Below are 22,159 nucleotides of genomic sequence, written 5' to 3'. Positions count from 1 at the left end.
CTTGGCGTGACCTTTGACCCAGCTCTCACCCTGGATTCTCATGTCAGTTCTCTCGTTCGCTCTTCCTTCTTCCATCTCAAGAACGTTGCTAAGCTGAGTCCCATTCTGTCCCGCTCTGAACTTGAGACAGTTCTCCACACCTTCATCTTCTCACGCTTAGACTACTGTAACTCTCTTTTCACGTGTCTGAGCAGAACCTCCCTGAACCGTCTACAGGTGGTTCAGAATGCCTGTGCTCGGCTTCTGACCAAGTCCTCCAAACACACCCACATCACCCCGCTTCTCCTCCAGCTTCACTGGCTGCCAGTCAACTTCAGGGTTCATTTCAAGATCCTGGTTCTGCTCTATAGGGCCTTACATGGACAAGCACCATCTTACATTGGTGATCTTCTTAGTCCCTACACCCCCAGCAGGTCCCTGAGGTCCAGAGATCAAAGCCTACTGGTTGTGCAGCACCAGGCTAAAGACCAAAGGTGACAGATCATCTGCTGCTGTGGCCCCCAGACTCTGGACTTCTCTCCCCCTGAGCCTGAGATCAGTGGACTCAGTGGTCTCCTTTAAAAAGCAGCTGAAGACTCACTTGTTCAGGCTGGTTTTGGTGTGACCTTCATCAACCTCTCCTTGTTCTACTCTCCCCACCTATTCCACCTTCCTCAGGATCCACTGATTTCCCTATTTCCTGTTCACTTTCCCTCTTTCTTTACATTTTTTAATCAAAATTGTCTATTTTTGGCTCATTTTAAATATATTTTAACCATTTTCTAATTTTTTTTATTGTTTTTTATTTTTACATTTTATTTATTTATTTTTTTGGTGTAGCGCCTCGTGATTTTTATCTTGAGAGGCGCCATAGAAAATGCTGTGGCTACATCGTAGCTCATCACCATCAGTGTGTGAATGGATGAATGATACACTGTAGTGTAAAGCGCTTTGGAGTCCTTACTCTGAGAGGCGCTATTCAAGTGCGGGTCATTTATCATTTATCTTAACAAGATGCCCAAACCACCTCAGCTGACTCCTCTCGACATGGAGGAGCAGCAGCTCCACTCCGAATCTCTCTCAGATGTCCGAGCTCCTCACCCTATCCTTAGGCTGAGCCCAGACACCCCGCGGAGAAAACTAATTTTGGCCGCTTGTATCCGTGATCTTGTTCTTTCGGTCATCACCCAAAGCTCATGACCATAGGTGAGGACTGCGCGGTAAATCGAGAGCCTGGCTTTCTGGCTCAGCTCCCTCTTCACCACAACAGACTGGTTCAGTGTCCGCATCACTGCAGACACTGCCCCAATCCGCCTGTCTGTCTCCCGATCCCTCCTTCCCTCACTCGTGAACAAGACCCAGAGATACTGGAACTCCTCCACTTGAGGCAGGACCTCTCTCCCGACCCGGAGTTGGTAAGCTGCCCTTTTCCGGTCGAGAACCACGGTCTCAGACTTGGAGGTGCTGATCCTCATCCCAGCCGCTTCACACTCAGCTGCGAACCTCCTCAGCAAGAGCTGAAGGTCAGAGCCTGATGAAGCTAGGAGGACCACATCATCCCAATAAAGCATAGATGAGATTATCCCGCCAACAAACTCTACACGCTCAACACCACGGCTGCATCTAGAAATCTTGTCCATGAACGTCATAAACAGGACCGGTGGCAAAGGCCAGCCCTGAAGGAGTCCAACCCTCACTGGGAACTGGTCCGACTTCCTGCCGGCTATGCGGACCATACTCGCGCTCCTCGGAGGTGGACATCTGGATCTAAATTCTGGGGGCGGGCTTCAGAAAGGGACCAGTTGTGATCAGAAACACCTCCTGCCCTTTGAGACAAAACTCCGGAAGCAGAACAACATTTATGGCTTTCGTAAACCCCTGACTTCACAGTCTCCACAAGAGCTCTTTACTGAAGGTTTGTGAGGGACAAATAAATAGGAGAGTCAACTGTATCCATTACAGTTTCCTCTTTGACCATTTGTACGGATCCTCTGTGTCACATTCCATATTGTCGTTCTTTTTTTAAAACACAGAAACTGTTTTGTTACCTGTTGATGCTACGTTAAAAAAAAAAAGAACGACAATATGGAATTAGAATGACACAGCAAGAACACACCTGTGTCACATTTAATTCTACAACGTTCTACAAGAACTGCTTCTTTCACCTCGGGAACATCTTTAAGCGAAAACCTTATTTCCAAATCCAGTCTGGTCATTCATGCTTTTGTTTCATCGCACCTGGACTCCTGCGACAGTCTTTCAGCTGGCCTGAACCTCTAGAGCACCACGGTTATCTGGACTTCATAAACAATCCCACATCACTCCTGTCCTGGCCTCGCTTCACTGGCTTCCTGTGAATTTTAGAGTTCATTTTAAAATCCTTTCTTCTGGTTAAACGAGAAGCACCTTGTGATCTTCATCTGTGAAAGGTCCTATAGAAATAAAGGTTACTCTGATCTAACCTTTAATTATTTAATCCTTATTAATATTCTTGTTTATGTTATTCAGCATTGTCGCATTTCTGTACCTGGAAAACGTTTAAAATTATTAGATGGAAAGAAAATGGTCAGTAATTTGGGGATTAAAATCGACTCATCACTTAATCTTGACACTCATGTAAATACAGTGGTGAGGTCCTGTTTCTTTAACCTGAAAAGACTATCCAGGATCAGGCCTCTGCTGTCCAGAGCTCATCTGGAGTCTGTGTTGCATGCCTTCGTCCTGTCCCGGCTGGACTACTGCAACGCTCTGTATGCTGGTTTGACCCAGTGCACGGTTGCAGGGCTCCAGTTTGTGCAGAACTCTGTGGCTAGGTTCCTGACAGGCACTAGATGTCGAGAGCACATTACCCCAGTGCTGACTGCTCTGCACTGGCTCCCGGTAAAATATCGAGCTCAGTTTAAAATCTTAACTCTTGTTTATAAGGCCCTCCAGGGCAGTGCCCCCTCGTACATTACTGCGCTTTTGAACAGGTATGCTCCATCTCGGTCTCTTCGCTCAGCCGAGCAGGAACTTCTGGTGGTCCCCCGGTCGATGTTTCGATCGAGGGGTTGTCGTGCTTTTTCTATTTTGGCTCCAACTCTGTGGAACGAATTGCCACTGAGCATTAGGCAGGCACCATCCCTTCAAGTCTTTAAGTCTCGTTTAAAGAATCATTTTTATTTGATTGCATTTTAGCGCAAGGGTCATTTGAATTGCCCTAACATTATGGTTTTAACTATTCTTCTTTTTAACCCAGATGCTTGATTTTATTTTGTACGACATTTGTTTTTTTATCGATTAGTCTTATTCCGATGTCTCTCTTTATCTGTAGTAGTGTTTGCTTGATATTTTATGATTTTATGTTTTTATCCTGCTTTTATGCCCATGTACTGGGAATGTTTTTGTTTTAATGATGTTGTTCAGCACCTTGGGCTTCTGATAATGTTGTAGAAGGTGCTATACAAATAAAATTTGATTGATTGATTGATTGATTGATTGATTGATTGATTGATTGATGTTTTTTAGAAGCAAAAGCAGAAGAAGCTGTTTTGAGTGGACCTTTTTTATTATTACGCTTTTTGAGAAAATAAAAATGTATTCAGTTTTTATTCATTAAATTTATTTCCTTTTTCCACTCTAATCCACCGTGGTGCTTCTGCTTTCCGAGGAAAAACGACTTCATTTTTAAAAAGCTTCATTTCCGGGCTGAAGAAGTTTTCTCTAATATGAATCGAGAGCTGAGAATGAAAGTCCAGCTGCCTTGTGTCGAAGCGACGAGCGTTCCCATCACCTGCAGGATTAGAATCAATACTCACATTCTGCTGCTTCTGACCTCTGACCTCAACTCGAGCTTTCTGCAGAAGGTTCTGTTAAGCCAAACCGGTTGTAATGATTTAATTTACGTTATTTAATAAGCCATAAGACATAGGATTCCATAGAAAATATGAAATCAGCCTTATGGATCTGTGGGTACTGTTTAACCAGAAGATTGGAATTTTTATTGCAGGGATTATGTAACCACTTCGTATTCACTCAGAGACAACAGAAGAGAGAGTCAGGTTTAAAGGTTTAAAGATTTATTACTAAACAAATTAAAACTAGACTAACTTTAACACTAAATGTACGGTGTAACTAAGGTGAATGAGACGGGGAATGGTGTGATGTGGAATGTTGCTCAGAACCAGCAAATCCGAAGAAACGGACCAGCCCAGTCTATGAGATACTTCCGGGTCATGACGGTTTTGTTGACATCTAGTGAGACCCAAAACTGGGTCATGTTGGTTCAGCTTTTATTCTGAAAGGAGCCGTTGCATCAGTTGAAACAGCAACAGATTTTATCCAGCTTGTCGTTGGTTCTTTCGGCTGAAGAGGAAAGTTACGGATTGGCCACTCCGACAACTTCTCTAGAACGCTTTGAACTGGCGTTAAAGATGACGTGGGCATAGTTTTATACTTCGGATGTTTTGGTTTATGGTCGAATGAAAAGATGACAGATTTACCAAACACCACCAAAACCACGCCTCCATCAGATCTGGCAGATTCTGATTGGATCAGTAAAACAATGTGTCATGTCTTAACGCTACGTGAGATCAGTCCTAGTGGAAACATTTAAAGTCATATTACTTACTTTTTTATAATCCTATAGAATATAATAATTAATATTTTGATTTCACAGACTGGTCACATCTTATTATTGACCAACGCTTTGTTTGATTAGCTTTATTAAAAATAGAGTTCTTTGGTTTATTAAAAGGAGAGAGTTCATTCTTCTCTTGAGCTGAAAAGAAGCAGTTTATAACAAATGCATGAGACCTTGAGGCCATATCTCATGCAGACTAGTTCTGTGTCAGAGGAGAGGGGGAAACAGTCATTTCATTCCATCACACGGTCAGACCTCAGATTGCAATTTCTGCAGATTTATTGAATCATTTCAGACTCGAAAGACTTTCCGATTTGTCCCTGATGACATCCCACTTGACCTCTGATAACATGTACAGCTGCAGAGGTCTTGATCCGGTGCATGCTCCTGCTCAGCCGCAGGGTTGTTGAGTCGATATTTGGTGATGAAAGAGAAGAATTAGTTTGAGGGGGTGAGAGATCTGCAGCAAAGGCGTGATGGTTCTGGTCAGAGTGGAGATTATTAGCTGCTTCGGTTTCAGCACGTAAATAAAATGCTTTTCATTGCTGTCCAGTTATCATGCATTGTGCAAACGAGTCCTTTATCTCACAGAAAGACAACTGTGCTCGGCCTTGCTTCTCTGGATTGCCCCTGCTCCTGTTAGACCTCATTTATCTTCTCAGATGGTGTCAGAATTCATCTGTATTCGATTCCATTTACGTTTCAGATGATGAGGTCACATCTGTGTGGGGGTTTCAACTTGTGCACGTCAAATTTAGATAAAAACGGTTCATTGGTGTAAAAATGTTTATATTTGAGCTCACTGGAGTGTTAGCGTATGCAATCCACGCAAATGCTTCTGTTTTGGAAATTATTGTAATACTTTAGGGAAACTAGTTGTGGGCGCGTACGTGCATGGATCCTGCTCGTGTGATGCATGGAGAAACGTCTGTCTCCCAGTCGGCCTCTCTGGTGGTGAACCAGCACCACCGATCGCTGCCAGCGAGGGTGTATATTCGCACGTGTGTGTGCTTGCACACTTAAGCACATTTAAGCCTTCCAAATGTTCTCAGCTGAGGAGAGATCCAAGAACATGACTCAAACGTCACACCTCCTCTGTTGCTATCTTTCTGTCTCCATCTCTTTCACACAAAGTCTTATTTTCATGTCATTCGGTCAGCAGCCAGCTCGGTTTCCCAGCATGCAATGGCGTCAGTGACTTTTCACCTCTTCCATGGACTTTAATTACACACACACACACTCACACACATGCTCTGATTGCACATGAGATGTGTCTGACATGATTGGACAACTTTGACAGCTGTAAAATAGTTTTTATTTGCAGGTTTGCGTGCCAAACCTCGTTTTTGTGTTTAATAAAAAACATTAAGAAAACAAAGTTTTTGCCTGCAGAACTAATGCAAAAGTTAGTCTTTTTTCTTGTGTCTTTTAAAATGAAACATAATTGGACTTTTGATGAGTAACTAACAAAGACAAGGTTGAATAGAAGACAGTTACTGAAAAAACTGCTCCGAAATTATGCGAAGAATGAAACACGTGAGGAAAATTGAGCATAGGGAGATTAATAATCAGGTTCCCTGCAGAAAAAAAAGGGTTAAGGCACCAAATTTCTAATTAACTGTGTGAATGAGTGAAAGCAAATGCATGAATCAGAGTGGCTTTTCAGTTCACCAAGTAACTGAGAAAAGAATCAGACACCGGTGAAAAGCTGGGATGAGAAAACATAGAAGAATGACGTCAGTGATTCTGCAGAGAAAGTGGAAACGTGTGAAAAACAGAAGCAGATGAACGTTACGAGTTTGAGAGGTGGCGTAAACCCAACTCCTGAACACAAAATAAGGCGAATAGCAAGTAAATTGCACTCACACATGAGAAGGTGTGAATGCAGAAGACGGAAAGGAAAGGAAACGAGGGCCCCAGCAGGTGGAGGGAAGCGTGATAAAGTAGTGACGCACTTGAACGAGCTTCCGCCCTGTTTCTGTGCCGCTCCCTCTCTTCTCCGGGATAAACTGAGAGCCCTTAATATTCATCTATTCTGATACACACACACACACCTCCCTGCTTGCAGTGCTTGAGATGGAGCCCGTTCTGACAGATGAGTGACATGGACAACATCCAATCAAACCCACACAGTTTATACGTCCTCCACAAAGAAGGTGCGTCATGGAATTTTTCCTGCCAAGCAAAAGCTTGGAGACCAATCGGGATGTGAGGGATGAGCTCGGGGATGCAAGTTTCATCCTTATATAGACATAACAAGCTATGACTCTACTGAGTGTTTGTGGAATGCAAAGAAGCTCTTGGACTGCTTGGAGTTCAGTCTGCCTCCGACTCTCTGCTGCTGCTCAAAGTGAAAATGAAGTGAGGGATGAGAGTTCATTGAAACTCTGCAACACAGATTTACAAGCATTCTGCAGGATGAGATCGGGTTTTTTTTTCACCAAGAAAGAGAAATTTCATGATCAGCCATGACTTTTATGGTTAAATTACGCAGATTTGACACAAAAGTTAAGGATTAATTAATGTCACCTTTCACGTAAATTAAGATAAAAGCTTTTATTTTGAAGGTTAACCATTTTCAGATGAATGTCTTTAACTTTATGAACGAATGCAGGTCTCCTTTTATCTTTCATACCAGACGTTTGCACTTAAATCGTCCCATGTTTAGAAAGCATGCGGTTCTAGCCAACTTGGGAAAACCTCTAAATAATATTATGGTTTTGCGCGATCTCGTAGTGCATTTGGGGTGTGATGTGAGCACCTCTGCTGCTATCAGCAACTTTTACCTAAAAAAAACGGATTAAATTGTAGCCAGTTTTGTTTTGTGGAGTTCGTTTGCTTGCAGCTGCCTCTCTGAACAGCCATCACTCAAAAGCTGCGTTAACATTAGTTCACGACATTGTTCGCTAGTCCAGACAAACGGGAAAACTACTAATGCGACATAAACTGTATATATTTTTGCATCCAACAGATCCTCCATGAAGCTTATGATTCACCATCGGCATAGTGCCAAAGTTCTTCGTGGCTGAACGCCGACAGACAAAGCTAATCGTCACAGAGTGTCAGGTAAATGCTGGAAAACTTCAAACCTGTTGAAGATTTCAGAGTGAAAATGCTGCAAAAACAAACATTTCACACGGAAACTCTGGTTGTTAGGGTCTGAAATTACTTTTGTGATTTTGTCTCCAGCCGCGTCTCAAAAGCTCGGCTCGCAACTTTCACATCTCAGCATGAAGCTCCTGCTTTTCAAGTGCAAGCACCCATCTTCTCACACAGAGAGAACCTAATTCACAAACACTGACGTCTAAGACACACACACACACACACACACACACACACACACACACACACACCAATCAGGAGGAAAGTGAGCCCTTTGTTTATAACAGCAGCATTTGAGTATCAGTTGTTTTAAAGGGACTTTATGGAGTTTTGAATTTTTATGCTCGCGATTGCCCCCTCAGGCCAAAAGCGTAACGGCAGCTTCAATAGTAGGCTCGTGCACGAGGCGCGCATGCTGTACGTGCACACTCCTTAATGAAAATAACAGCTGAGACAGTCCTGTGTGTGTGTGTGTGTGTGTGTGTGTGTGTGTGTGTGTGTGTGTGTGTGTGTGTGTGTGTGTGTGTGTGTGTGTGTGTGTGTGTGTGTGTGTGTGTGTGTGTGTGTGTGTGTGTGTGTGTGTGTGTGTGTGTGTGTGTGTGTGTGTGGCCCGGAGGACAGGAGAACACGCAGCTAATTAATTAAATAATTTGGTTCTGTACCTTTCTCTTCAGCACAGCCGACAAAGGTTTATGATGGGTCAGTCCTCCTGCATGCTCAGATCATTCCCTTCCCTTGCTTGAAAAATTGTTCCAAAATAAAAGTTGAACCCACATCTTTTTTATCTGTGAATTCAATGCCGATCGGCGAGTCTCAAATAAAAATTTGGGCATCTTACTGTAAAAAAATATACCATTAATGTAAAAAAGAAACTCTAAATAAATTACGTTCACACCCAGAATCAAACCCAAGTCTTCTGCATGAGAGTCAGATTTATGGTATCTGTAACATTTATATCCTTGATGACAGCTGAAACAACGTTCAAAGAACGGTTCGGAGTGAAAATGGCTATTTAGTTGCTAATTTGCAGGAAATATCTAGAAGAAAGTTCTACAGAAAGTAGCTAAGGGTCCTCAGAAATGTAGCTAGCTTTGTCACTAGGCGTTAGGAACAGCGACAAAGTGGCACTGCCTCTCTCTCTGCTACTAAAGCTACGGATAGCAAATGCTACGGGCGATGCCTGAGCGTGAACGCGCATGAAGCAGCCTGCTCGACCCGAGCATCTCTCTTTTTCTGTGATTTTACAGAAAAACAGGCAATCACAGTAAAAATGCCAGGGCTCATTCTACAGGACCAGGGCATTGCAGGAGAATGTATGAAGAAGAAATTTATTATTTATATTCATGTTTTGGCTGTCAAACTTCCATAATGTCCCTTTAAATCAGGATGTTTTCTTAAAGAAAGGACTTGATGGTTCTGCGTGCTTCTTTTCAACGCTTCTCTCATAAAACTTTCAGAAGTACAGAGAAGTTCATGAAATAACAGCGATCTTCTACAAGGGTCTGGAGTGTTTTTGACAGTTGCTGCTTCTTTTCACTTAAAAACATCTTTCCTGAGTCTGAAGGAGTTCGATCCAACCCGTGGTTTTCTTCTCCAGTTTCTTTTAGGAGGCTAAGAAATCGTATGAAAGATCTGGCTCATTCACATGTAGCATAGTGGGACGTGTGCCAAAGTGCAAATTTAGTTTTACAAATCAGTCACAAAATGTTGTCTCGGTTTGTTCCCAGTTTTTATTTCCCATTTGCTTGACAACTCTTCCCAGAGTCGTCTCACGTTTTTCTGACTTTCTGGTTAAACCCAAAACGTTTCCAGAACACGAGGCCAACCATGAGTCGTGCGAAGCAGTCGTTAACCTTCACAAATGTTTCTGGACACTCTGGGAACTCCCTGGGCGTTAAGTCTGTTGCCAGCAGCCTCGGCTCAGCGAGATCCCGGTTTAGGGGTCGGTCACGAAGAACGCGATGACCCGCCTCACCGCGGGAGGTCCAGGACACTCACAGAGGAGACGTCCTGTGTCCGTGTAGACGTGAAAGTGTCTCTCAGCAGGTGTGTGCTGACAGAGATACTTTTACACACGCGGACGTTACACGTGGCTGTTATAACCCGTGTGTTGGAGAGGTTTTCACATAACGAGAGCTTCTTCTCACAACTAAGTCAAATTATAGGAATGTAAAGGTAAACTTGGCCAAACTAACCTTCAAGTTAACGAAACGCTGACCTGCTGTCTTTAATGTACCTACACACATGGGCGTAGGTTTGGGGGGACACTGGTTGACCACTAGGACCAAGCGGAAGACAACCGCTTGTATTGAAGCCTGTTTTCCAGTAGAACCGTCTATAAGCTCATCTATTGGCTCAGCTGATACTTGCTAACGTGTGATTGGCCATTCCTGCCACCTCCTACTTGACAGTTCTGCATTCCGGATCTTGCATAAAAGAGGCTCTAGGTTGTTGTTTGTGTACTTACTGTAAATATTCCCCCCAGTCCTCATGCCGGTTTTCTTAACCCTCCCACTGTCCTAATGGGTGTGACCCTGCGATGAAAGTTGACCATTGAGCAGGATTGATGGTTTATCCCTTGAGGTCCGTGTGACAGGGGTGAGGTGGTGCTCACTCCTCACCCCTGTCACGTGGACCCAAGGGATAAACCATCAATCCTGCTCAATGGTCAACTTTCCACCATATTGTGAGTAATATTTATTGTCATGGTAACTTCCATGTTTCTTTCTAAAACTGGGGAACATTTGGCAGATTTTTGAGCCTAAAGCAAAGCTAAGCTTCAAAATTTGGTTTATTTGTACCACCTTGTGAGAGAAAACATCCCGACAGCTCCAGAACGATGCTGATCCGTTTCTGCAATAACGCTGAACTGTGATCAGTAATCATCATGACTGTAGTTAACCTAGAACCTCCACACACACGACAGGAACTTCTCACCTGAGCAAACATTTTCATCTCTCAGTGATCCCCAGGGCAGCTGTGGCCACACCGCCTCTGGTGTGTGAATGAATGAATTATTCCCTGTAGTATAAAGCACTTTGGAGTCCTCTGACTCAGAGAGGTGTGAGCGTTCATCCCGCTTTGCGCTGTATAACGTACGAAAGATCAGACCATACCTAATATAGCATGCCACCCAGCTCCTGGTGCAATCTACTGTCATCTCCCGCCTCGATTACTGCAATGCCCTTCTAACTGGTCTTCCAGGCTGTACTGTGAGACCTCTTCAAATGGTCCAGAACGCAGCGGCGCGTCTGGTCTTCAATCAGCCAAAAACAGCACACGTCACCCCTCTGTTCATTGAGCTCCACTGGCTACCGCTAGCAGCACGCATCAAATTGCTAACACTAGCATACAAAGTCCGAGATGGTACGGCTCCCATCGACCTGAATCCTCTTGCAAAGGCTTACGTCTCGGCCCGGCCGCTCCGGTCGTCACAGGATCGTCGGCTAGCAGTGCCTACACCACGCTCAGGACAATCCAGACTCTTCTCATGCATCGTTCCACAAATGTGGAATGACCTTCCAAGCACTACCAGAACTGCGGCTTCCTTTTCAATTTTCAAGAAACTCCTGAAGACCCTGCTCTTCAGAGATCATCTTCTTAACTAGCACCATCCCTGCACCCGTCCCCCCTCTCTACTGTCCACTCCTTGTTCCCTCCTCTCCGTGTCTGATGTCAAGTTGTTGTTGTTATTGTTGTTGTTAGCCTCAAGGGCAACATGCCGATTATCACTTGTAAGTCGCTTTGGACAAAAGCGTCTGCTAAATACATAAACATAAACCTGTGCGGGTCATTTATCTTTAAATAGTCGAAGTTGAAGCAAAAATGTGGTGAACTAACAAAGACTCTTGAAACAAAGTTTTCAGTTAATATTCCTGTGTGTGAATGTTTGTTTTATATCCAGAAAACAGTGTGCTCTGTTTACTTATTAGAATCAATATTTAGCTGATTTTGACTCTTTCGTTGGTGCCTCCATTATGTTTACCTTTCTTTTTGCTCACAACGTTTGGATTTAATTCAATAAAACGTTTGTTTCTATTAATCACTTTGTGGAAAAATCAAACTCTGTGTTCCTTAAACGTGCGAGAACGTTTGTGACACAGTCGGCTGTTCTAACAAATTCTCCTTTGATTTTTTGATTATTCATTCATGGTTTTGGTTCATTTTTAAAAAGAAACCAGCTGATCGAGTGTTTTAGAGCAGCGTTCAGCACGAGCTTTATCGGTTTTACTTTTACGAACAGTTTTAAAGAAACAACGATGGACCCAATCGTGTGTGTGTGTGTGTGTGTGTGTGTGTGTGTGTGTGTGTGTGTGTGTGTGTGTGTGTGTGTGTGTGTGTGTGTGTGTGTGTGTGTGTGTGTGTGTGTGTGTGTGTGTGTGTGTGTGTGTGTGTGTGTGTGTGTGTGTGTGTGTGTGTGTGTGTGTGTGTGTGTGTGTACTTTGATTGCTTTGGGTGTTTGACTCGTCGCCAAAAACATAGAATAAAACTCCCACACAAGTAAAATAGAGCGATTTTGTTAAAACAAGTATGAATTTATTTTCTCCAGAACATATTTTCTTCTCATACAGTAAAAATAAATAACAAAGAAGCTGATCTATGATATATTAATATTATTTCTCTCTTAGATACAAAACATGAAACATGCAGATCGACAAACTGGACGTGGAAACTGGGGGAAATGGTATAACTGGCACTTTGGTCGTCTGAAAGCGACCTTGCTGTCACCCAAGAGCACCCGGGCTCAGTCTGACCTCCTCCAGGAAACTCGTTAGGAGACGAAACAACAAGATGGCACTGAATATTTCCCGCAATCGTGTGTGTGTGCGTGTGCGTGTGCGTGTGTGTGTGTGTGTGTGTGTGTGTGTGTGTGTGCTGGTTTCTTCTAAATCCCAAAGCCCGACAGAGGCTGTTGCGAGGCCAACTGCCTCTCTGATTGTATCTGTGAGCGTATTTGTGGATGAGCGTGGATCAGGAAGGTCGCCACCCACCTTCTCACTCCCACTACATCTCGGCCTTCCACCAGTCACCCCATCAAAGGCTCCTTCTCTGCCCTTGAGACATGGAGGGAGCTTTAGGAAAGCAGTGAGGACAGAGGTGGAAAACAGGGGCAGTCGTACGTTTTTATTGCCTACATGATAAATGTATAACCGGCTCAAGGAGGACCACTAGATGCCTATATTTGGCTTCCTCCTCCCTTTTTCCTGCTGATGTGACTTCTCTGACTCCGTTAGTCCACATCAGCCTGAATGTCAGTCTTAATTTATCTCCTTGGCATTAGACTCTCTCACTGCTCTTCGTTTATTCACAAAATGTCCAATGTGCACCTCGCCTGTCCGTTTTGGCATCGCTCCTTTGCGAGTCAGAAGTGTTAAAACTAGTGACGTGTTTGCCTTTTGCAGCACAGCCAACATGTGAATCCATTCATCCTCTTGTGTGCACACACAGATGCCGTCTGAGCCAGAACCGCAGCGTGTCATCGTGTGGTCAGTCCTGTAAGTCCTCTAGCTTTTTTTTAGTCACAGTTTTGTCACCAAGCAGCAATCTGCTCCTTTCTACTGGTCTGTGTGCACTTCTGTGTTCTTCTCTACTCTCAACGCCCCCCAAACATTTTCAAATGTGGTTCTTAAAAAAGAAGCGTGATACAGGAAATATTCAGAGTATCTTTTTTTTATCAAGATCTTCATTGGCATTTAATTTAACAATCATTGCACATTATATCAATATGTCACAGAAAGACATCCAAAAGCAGAATCTCTGGCTTCCTGACAGGAAGCATTCTTCCATGTGGTTGTCGCTAAACAACACCGTATTTACACGAGTCGGATGGGTGGAACAACTACGGATGAGCGGATTTATTACTAATTCCCTGCAAGTTGCTGCTTCTACTGCCAACACTGTACCTAACTTATGCTCCCAGACCTTTTCTTATTGCTCTTCTGTCATTTATAGAGTCTATCCCTGTCGTTTTGCTTCTTTCTCCTCTTCCTGTGGCATTTCTCCATCCCTTCTTCACAGCGTATTGATTTTTTTCCCCTCCTATCACTTCCCATCTCGGTGCATAGTGCTCTGTCACGTAGAGGCACGAGCCTTCACAGTTTTCCTGGAATCGAATGAGACGTGATTGTGCTGGAGCACAAATGTCAGACCGAACACTCACGGGGTACATAGCTATTTACACAACACTTTAAGTGGTTACAGTAGTGTAATTACTGTACACTGACTCTAACAGTAATCGTAGCATCGGTGGCAGCCAGGTGACTGGATGCACTAATCGCACTAAGTTGAGGTGACAAAAATGACGACACCCTTCACGACTCCCATCAGACTGTACCAGTGACGGACTCAGCCCTCGTAGCCCTGATCGCAGGGAGTCGCAACATGACATCATACAGGTAAGACACAAAAAGTCATGCCTGTAGATCATTGTGTAGGTAATTAAGATCGTGGCTGAAGAACTCTTAGCAGCCCTGAAAAGTGCTGAGCCCTATAAGTGTTAGATTGAGAATCTAGCCTCCCCCCATCTCCCTTGCTTTTCCTTGAGGATTAGCTTACAGCAGAGTGGGCAAAGGGGGTATGGAGTGTCTAACAGGCACCCCTCGGCCTTTAAAACAGGCTGGAAGGGAAGGGGCGTGCCACTAAGGGACCAGTTCAGCCAAATACTAGATGGAGGTTGAAGCAGAAGGTGAAGAGAGAAAGGGCCAGTAGTTGAAGTAAAGAGAGAGAGGAGGATCTAGGAGAGGAGGAGGATGGAGTCAGGTCAAACTCAGGTGGGCACTCGAGCTCGAAGCACCTTAAGGTGACGCCTGAGTCCTCATTGCCGTAGTTTGCCCAGTACTCTTCTGGGTCGAGTTTGGGCAACGCCAGCTCTTCTTCTCCCAGCTCATACTTGACTATTGAGGTGGTCGTGGATGGGCTCTTTCCATACAAGCCAGCTTTCACAGTTTCTGACGACTTCTCAAAGATGCCTTTCGTGGAGGACTGGGGTTTGTTCTTGTGGAACCACCAACGGGTTTTGGTGCTGAATGTGGTGGTGGTGGAGCCAGCGATGGAACCTGGATCGGGCAGGGGGCAGAGGGCGAAGTCCATCTCACGGAGAAACCGGAGGTCCTGGCCACGGCGGGTTGAAGGGGAGGCACAGATCACTTCAGAAGAGGAAACACGAGCCTCGCGGAACCACTCCCACAGGGGGCGGGCCTCGCAGCCACAGGCCCAGGGGTTGGCGTTGAGACGGAGGAATTCGATGCCCTGGGTGTCCCTCAGGGTCTGACTGGGCAGCTCGGCCAGGGAGTTGTTGAAGAGGAAGAGCATGGTGAGGCGGCCGAGGTCGCGGAAGGCGCGGCGGTTCACCTGCCTGATGCGGTTGTCATGGAGAAGAAGGCGGTCCAGGTTGACCAAACCACGGAACACATTCTCTGAAAGGGTTCGGATGCGGTTGCCGTGCAGGAACAGCTGGCTCAGGTTGATGAGGTCAGAAAAGATGTCGTCCTGCAGAAAGTGGAGGTTGTTCTCCTGGAAAAGATTTTAAACGAGAGTTCAGCGTTAGGAAAGGAACAGTCTTGGCTCTGGTGTGTGAAATATGTAACCGGACACGTGATGCTGTGAGTAGAAGAATAAATGGGGGTGGCTGCACGTGAGCCGTTGGCTGTCTGTGCTGCGCCCCTACCTGCAGGTAGAGAAACTGCAGGCTGTACAGCTTGTGGAAGATGTCATGGGGCAGAGCAGTGAGCCGGCAGCGGTGCATGTGGAGGCTCTGGAGCTTCTCCAGACCACGGAAAGCGCCTCCCTCCAGCCTGTGGAGGTTCGGGTTGTCGCCCAGGTCCAACTCCTCCAAGTCCCTCAGCTCACTAAAAGCTCCTGCCTCGATCCACGTGATGTTGTTGGAAAACAGCCACAGAACCTACAGGAAGACATTAGAGCATCAGAGCTGAGTTTTGACCTTTTATTTTGTTTATTCTAAAATACAAAAGACCATTTTAAATTCTGAGCGTCTTCACACCGGAAATGCTTCCTGCACCGAGTCATTCTTACCTGAGTTCCGAAGCCAAAAGAGCCAACTCTGAGCTCCGTGATCCGGTTGTTCTGGAGGAACACGCGCTGAGACTCGTACGGCACCCCAACGGGGACGGCGGTGAAGTTCTGCGCCTGGCAGCTCACAGTCATGGGCGTCGGGTAGCACACGCAGTGGTGCGGACACGCCGATGCCGGACTTGGCTTGCCGAGGACCAGCCAGACCACCAGCCAGAGGGAGAGGCCGCCTGGAGGAGAGCGGGCAGAGAAAGGGAAGGAGGTGAGCGCTGTCCATGGTGCTTAAACCACCCAAACACTCCTGCACTCATTTCTATCATCTACTTTATCTTTTTTATATATGTTATGGAAAATATAACAAATAGTTTAGCTTTTAATGATGCATTAGAACAGAAGGAACCCTGTGTGGAACTTTGACTCCAGTAAGAGGATCTTACGCAGCCAGCGCTGCCCTGCGTCAGCCATTACGCACAGCATAATTATAAAACACCTCACTCAAAACACAGCAAAGACTTCCAAAACTTTATCAGAACTTCTCTTTTCATGTAGCTTGACACCTCACACATGCCAAAAATCACAATTATATCCGTTTCCTAAAAAACTAATAACATTTTCTTTTTATCATCCATCCAGTTTTCAGTACTAAACGTATAGCAAACATTCCTTTAGGGGAAATAAAATCTGACAAAAGCCGCACGATCACAAAGCTGCAACATCAAAACTTCATCCATGATGCGTCCAAAGCCAGAGCACAAACTTACTTTTGCAGTTGCGCATGATGGAGCTCCGTCGGCTCCGAGAAACAGAAGAGTTGTCCATCCTGAACCAAAGCCCAAAGCGAGTTAGCCTACTAGGGCGAAGTAAAGCCTGCTATCTCCGCTGATGCTCTGGTTCCCGAGTCGGAGCGACTGAGAGTGTGCCTGTTCTCGGCTACCAGTGTCCCATATATACTCCAGCATGCCGTCGTTGCCTACGGCAGTGGGCAACGTGGAATCTCCTACGTCACCAGCCGGGGTCATGAATGAATGAGGGCGGCAAGAAACAGAAAGGGGAGGGGCCGACTGCAGGGGATTCTCTTGAGTTTCTACGCGCGTAAAAGCTGCTTGGAGACGTGCGCTCAGAATCGGAGAGGAGGAGACTTCTGTCCGACGCACATTGGATCAAGAGGGAGGGAGGGGGGGAGGGCGGGAGCCGAAAGGCACGGTGCCCGGTACTGATGACTGGGCTGTGTGGAGGAGCAGAGAACGGGTAGGAGAGGCTCGTTTCCTGGATGGAGTTCTGAGAGACTGTTATGGTCTGTTTCCGGCGCGCTGCAGCCAGACAGAGAAGCAGAAAGCAGTCTTAGATGGTTCTGTCTTGGGAAGGCAGTATGCCCCCGAATTCTGAGTCAGCCCGAGTCACTCATAACAAACTAGATTGAGGCAAGTTTGTTGTGGAGGTTAATTTGGCCTGTTGGTGTTTTAATTATAGCGCGTGACATAATTAGTGATGATGGAGGAATGGAATGGCATCCAAACGAAGAGAGGGTTATTTTCTCAGTACGTGCGTAAATCAGAGGAGATATGTAAATGTGAACGTTTGCAAATAAATCCGCTCGGTCAGTTTCTCTGTTGCTGGTGTGTGTGTGTGTGGGGGGGTTGGGGGTGGGGGGGGGGATTAATCCAGCGCAAAAGAGATGACACGCAGCATCGGATGTCCAAATGTATGAGGCCACTTCAAGTCAGTGCGCGCACCTCAAGCGTGCGTGAGCAGCTGCAGCAACTGATCTTCTGTATTTGTTATGATCACGTGTTCTTGAGGCTGCAGATCAAAAGGCTGAGACGGATTTATGCAAAAGATGAACAACGAACTCCGTTTACTGACATATTTCACATGTTTTCTTGACCTGTTTGATCCTGTTCAGGGTTGGAGAGGAGCCGGTTTCTGTGACAACTTAACAGATAACACACACACACACACACACACACACACACACACACACACACACACACACACACACACACACACACACACACACACACACACCTAGTCAGCCAGGGAACATTAAACTTGGAGCAGAAAGCTCCCTGCTATGGGAGTTGAACCCACGACCTTCTCCTTGCAGTTCTACCGACCAAACCAGCATGCAGCCAGAGCTTCAGAGCAGAAACTGTTTAATGTTTTACTCTCTAAATAATGCAACAGCCAAGCAGCTGGCAAAAGTAAGACAAGTAACTTTACTTCCTGCAGCTCAACAATCTGACCAGCAAAGCAAAAAAAATAAAAGTAAAATGCAGAAGAAGAAATGGAACCTGGTTGGTGTTATTCATGATGCTCTGTTGCTGCCACTTTTTGGGCAATAAACAATAATATGAGGAAGTTAACCGGGTTGAGTTCAAACTACACAGTAACATTTGACAGAAACACCATGAGACATCATTAACAACAAACATAGAGGTTTTTCAACGAGGTACTTTGTTTAATTTAATTTATTCATTTGTCGCTTGTTTTGTTGTTGGAATTTTGTTTGGTTTTTGTTGTTTTGTACAAAGTTTACAAAAGTGTGATCCATTTTCTTTAAATGAGAATTTTTATACTAGTTTTTTTTAGATGATACAAAACACATTTTAGAGACTCTGCACTAAAATCCTCTCAAATAAACCAATTTCAGCATTTTTATTCTTGAAAATTTCAGTACCTTCCAGAACGAGCCGTTTCAGGGCTCAGTCACGTTAAAAAAACAAACCAGAGTTGGCCACGCCCACCCATCCCATGATTGTCTGCTATAAGCTGAGAAGCTCTGCTATCCAGTAAGGGCTTGGAGTAGAGCCGCTGCTCCTCCATAACAATATATATATATATATATATATATATATATATATATATATATATATATATATATATATATATATATATATATATATGATACTTTCTTCTTCTTCTAAAAGGTGGTGGGAAAGGGGTCTATGATAACTTTCCTTATTGTGACATCACAAACTGGAACTTTTTTAAACAGCTTGTATAGGCATGTAATTCCTAAACACTGACAGACCACGTATGGGCGGGTTTTATTCATGTTTGGAGTGTTTATAGATGTAGTAGAGATCCATGGCAGCAGAATAGGATGCAAAAAGTAACAATAAATAAAAAAGGTTATTCATCTTCTCTAAAAGTCGTGCAACCAAAATTAATTTTTTCCTTGAAATTTTAATTAATTTGACACTTTTATTTCCATCTTTTGCAGCTTAAGAACAATAAATAGTAGAAACACTCAAGAAAAAAAGCTCAGAAGTCCCAGTTTGTATATTTATGCAGGTACAAATCTTCTGTGGTCATTTGGGAGAGATTTGTTTGGTCTCATGTAAAAGACACAGTGAGATTTGTCGTTTGCATATTCTGCTTGGGTCAGAGGAGGTGAAGCCACGCCCACAGCCCCTCAGCCTTTTCTCCTCTTATGTTGTGAGTCTTTTGAAGTTCTGAAGGGCTTTTAGAGTTATTCTGTGAAAGCGACGGCTTTCTTCTAAGAAGGTACAAGGTTTGTTTTTCAGAGCTTCTATTTAGTGATTCACTGCCAGTTAAATGTTTATGAATAACTGTAGAACCGTCACAAAGCAGTCTTTATGCAGCCTCATTCGTTGTTGTTAGTGGTGATTTTTGCAGCTGTTTTTATTTTCCTGCAAGTAAAAGCGTTGAGTAATATGAATTTTTGTAGATGTTAGATAAGGAAATTTTTGGATTATTCCTTGTTAAAGCTGTTATAACAAATCTACAGAACAAGCTAGGCTCTGAACTCAAACACTCACCCCTCCTCTTGGGTATCTTCCCTGAGACGCTTCTGCCAGAACTGGAAACCTGCACTGCCAGAGGAAACGAGATGGCACTAAACACCAGTCGCCATTTCTACACCCAAACATCTTTTGTTGTCCTTAACTTCAAATGGTGTTTTTCTTTTTGGGACTCTGGTAGTTTGTCCTTAAGTTGAAGTGGTAGCAGCCGGCTGTTTCTCCTTCTGTGGTATTGCTGAGCGGAGAACCTCGCACATCAGTGGTGTTCTGTTGCTGAATACGTGAGTGGAGAACCCAGGGAAGTGTGGCGGTTTGTTGAGACCGACCACAGACATGAATTCGTAGACGCCCCATTGGGCACTGGAGGGCGTAACAGCATCACTGCCATATTGGATGGGTCTTCTCACTCTCCAAAGTAAATGCAGAGTGAGCAACTGCCCGTTTTTTGTGCAGCCTACGGTTACGCATGGTTAGTACCAGCGTACTATTGAAAACAGATCACATGGGATTAATGTTGACTTTTCTAGCCCACCTGATGGGATTTTATATTTTTATTTGATTTGTTTAATTATATTTATATTTTAACTATCACGCCATACAATGTGAAAAGCGCATTATATAATGTGTATTTTAGTTGGGTAAGCACTTTCCTCAGTAGAAATAACTCTGGGCGAACGGAGACCCATCCAAGATGGCAGCCGGCCACTACAGCAGTTTTAATTGGCAGCACCAGTCCACAGGGCATCTACATATTTGATGTCTGTGAGACCGACAATTGGATGGTCCAATCAGCTTCAAATATAAAAAGATTAATGGCGTCTCAAATATCTTTATCCAGATTGTTTTTTTACTCCAGATTTATTTACTTTATAGATAATTTAAAGTTTAAGGATGTTTCTTCATTCCCTTTACGACAGGAGGAGCTTTTCCACTTGAATGTTCAGTTTAGATAACGGCTTTGCAGGTCATGATGTCATCTGTGAACGAATAAGCATAAATATCTGTGCAGGAGGAGGCTGAACACGGCTGGGAGAGAAAAGAAAAGAAAATGTTGAGGAGAAAAAAAAGCTTTTGCATCTTTTGATGAGATTTCAGTCGTAAGAGAAGCAGTGGAGTAGGTCAGAGCCGACCTTGGAAAAAATATTTCAGCTCGTCTGACTAAAGAGAAAAACTGGTGGACGGCTGCTCGGACTGACAGAAGTGCAGCCATTCATAGAAACACAGGAGGTCCAACACATGAATGGATGAATGTTTGATGGAGGAGGGTGCTACACATATGGGCGTGCGCACGGTTGCGTACAACACACACACACACTCACGGTTTCCTCATTGTGCCAAGAGAGCTGCAGGAATGATAAACAAATGAGTAATGAGGGGATCCATCACACGCTACGTGTTATTGTTCCCTCACACCTCCAGATCTTCACCCTCTGGACCTGTGGACACACAAGTTCTGGTGCCCACTGACCATCCGGGACCAGAACCTTACTGGCCTTCCCTTCTCACACCCACGCGTGTGTGTGTGTGCAGTCATGGCCGCCTGCTGATTTAAACTTTGTCTAAATGCCACCATGGCCCGTCACTCACTCAGTCAGCGTTGTGCCAGCCACCCACTCAGCAGGTTTGCAGCACCGTGTGGGTGAAGACTCCTCAGCTTGTGTGATGATCACTACTTTGTGTTTTTGTCATCCCCACACAAAAACAAAACGCGGCTTCCCCGGCCGGCGCCCACTCCAGCACATCTTCCAAGCCGTCTCTCTGTCCATCTGCATGTCTGTTTGTCCATTTTGGTCCTTTGTTCTCTCCATCCTGAGCTGCTGAGTGCGTCACTGCACCTACTAACAATGCAGGTTGTCATCTTGCACTTGGCTGCATGAAGCTGCCAATCTTCTGATCTAACTTAACAAGGCTTGTGGATTTTCTGCTGCAGGTGAAATTCTGTTGCGTCGGTTACATCACTGGAGGCCCACTGACAGCAGATCAGAAAGGCTCTGGGTCGAGGTGGCGGAACATCAAACGAGAGGCGTTTCAGCTGTGAAAGGAGAGGTTTGTTCTCAGGTCGGAACAGGAAGAGCCGGGGAACCGAGTCCTGTTCCTTAGATGTGTTCCCGGTGCAGCTCTCCTGATCCCTGTCAGGATCTGGAGCCGGGTCTTCCAGGCAGCAACGCTTCCAGCATTCAGCCCACCTCCTAATGCATGTAAACGACATCCCTGTAGCAAGACTCGCCTGATTGTTTTTTGTCTGTAAAATTTCCCCCCAGATCAAATAAATCCACTAAAGGTGGGTCTGAGTTTAAAAATGCAGATAAAACAGTTACAAACAGATAAATTACTGTATTATTAAACTTCCCGGTAAATTTGACTTCAAACCCTCGCTGAAAAGCAAAAATGTGAACACCGTTCGTGAAGCTGGACTAAATCCTGCAGACGCGTCAGAAGAAAACAGCGACCCGGGTCCTGTTCTTGCTGCTGGTCATGAACCAAAACTAGTTAGCAATAAACCCGGGACTTTTAGCAGAAGTATAGGATTACTGCATGTTCATTTCCTGTTTTCTGACAGGATTTCTGTCTGATTCTGACAGAAAACTAAAAATTTTCAGAGTATTTGAACTAAAACGCAGCAAGTTACTGACGGTGGTAAAGGTCACGACATCATAGAACTAAA

At 44.7% G+C, this 22,159-nt stretch overlaps 1 protein-coding gene across 1 annotated transcript; it reads right to left on the bottom strand.

Moving 5' to 3' along the window:
- Positions 1-12,208: 12,208 nt before the first annotated feature.
- rtn4rl2a (reticulon 4 receptor-like 2 a) lies at positions 12,209-16,764 on the bottom strand. The gene is given in 5 exon segments (XM_015972028.3): positions 12,209-15,214; positions 15,369-15,602; positions 15,734-15,960; positions 16,492-16,599; positions 16,602-16,764. Coding segments are annotated over 5 exon segments (1,578 nt in total). The 5' UTR covers positions 16,750-16,764; the 3' UTR covers positions 12,209-14,353.
- Positions 16,765-22,159: the final 5,395 nt, after the last annotated feature.

This window comes from Nothobranchius furzeri, chromosome 6 (assembly GCF_043380555.1).
Source record: "Nothobranchius furzeri strain GRZ-AD chromosome 6, NfurGRZ-RIMD1, whole genome shotgun sequence".
Taxonomy (NCBI): Eukaryota; Metazoa; Chordata; class Actinopteri; order Cyprinodontiformes; family Nothobranchiidae; genus Nothobranchius; species Nothobranchius furzeri.
Note: the sequence above shows the minus strand (reverse complement) of the source record. Positions and strands in the feature narration are given on the sequence as shown.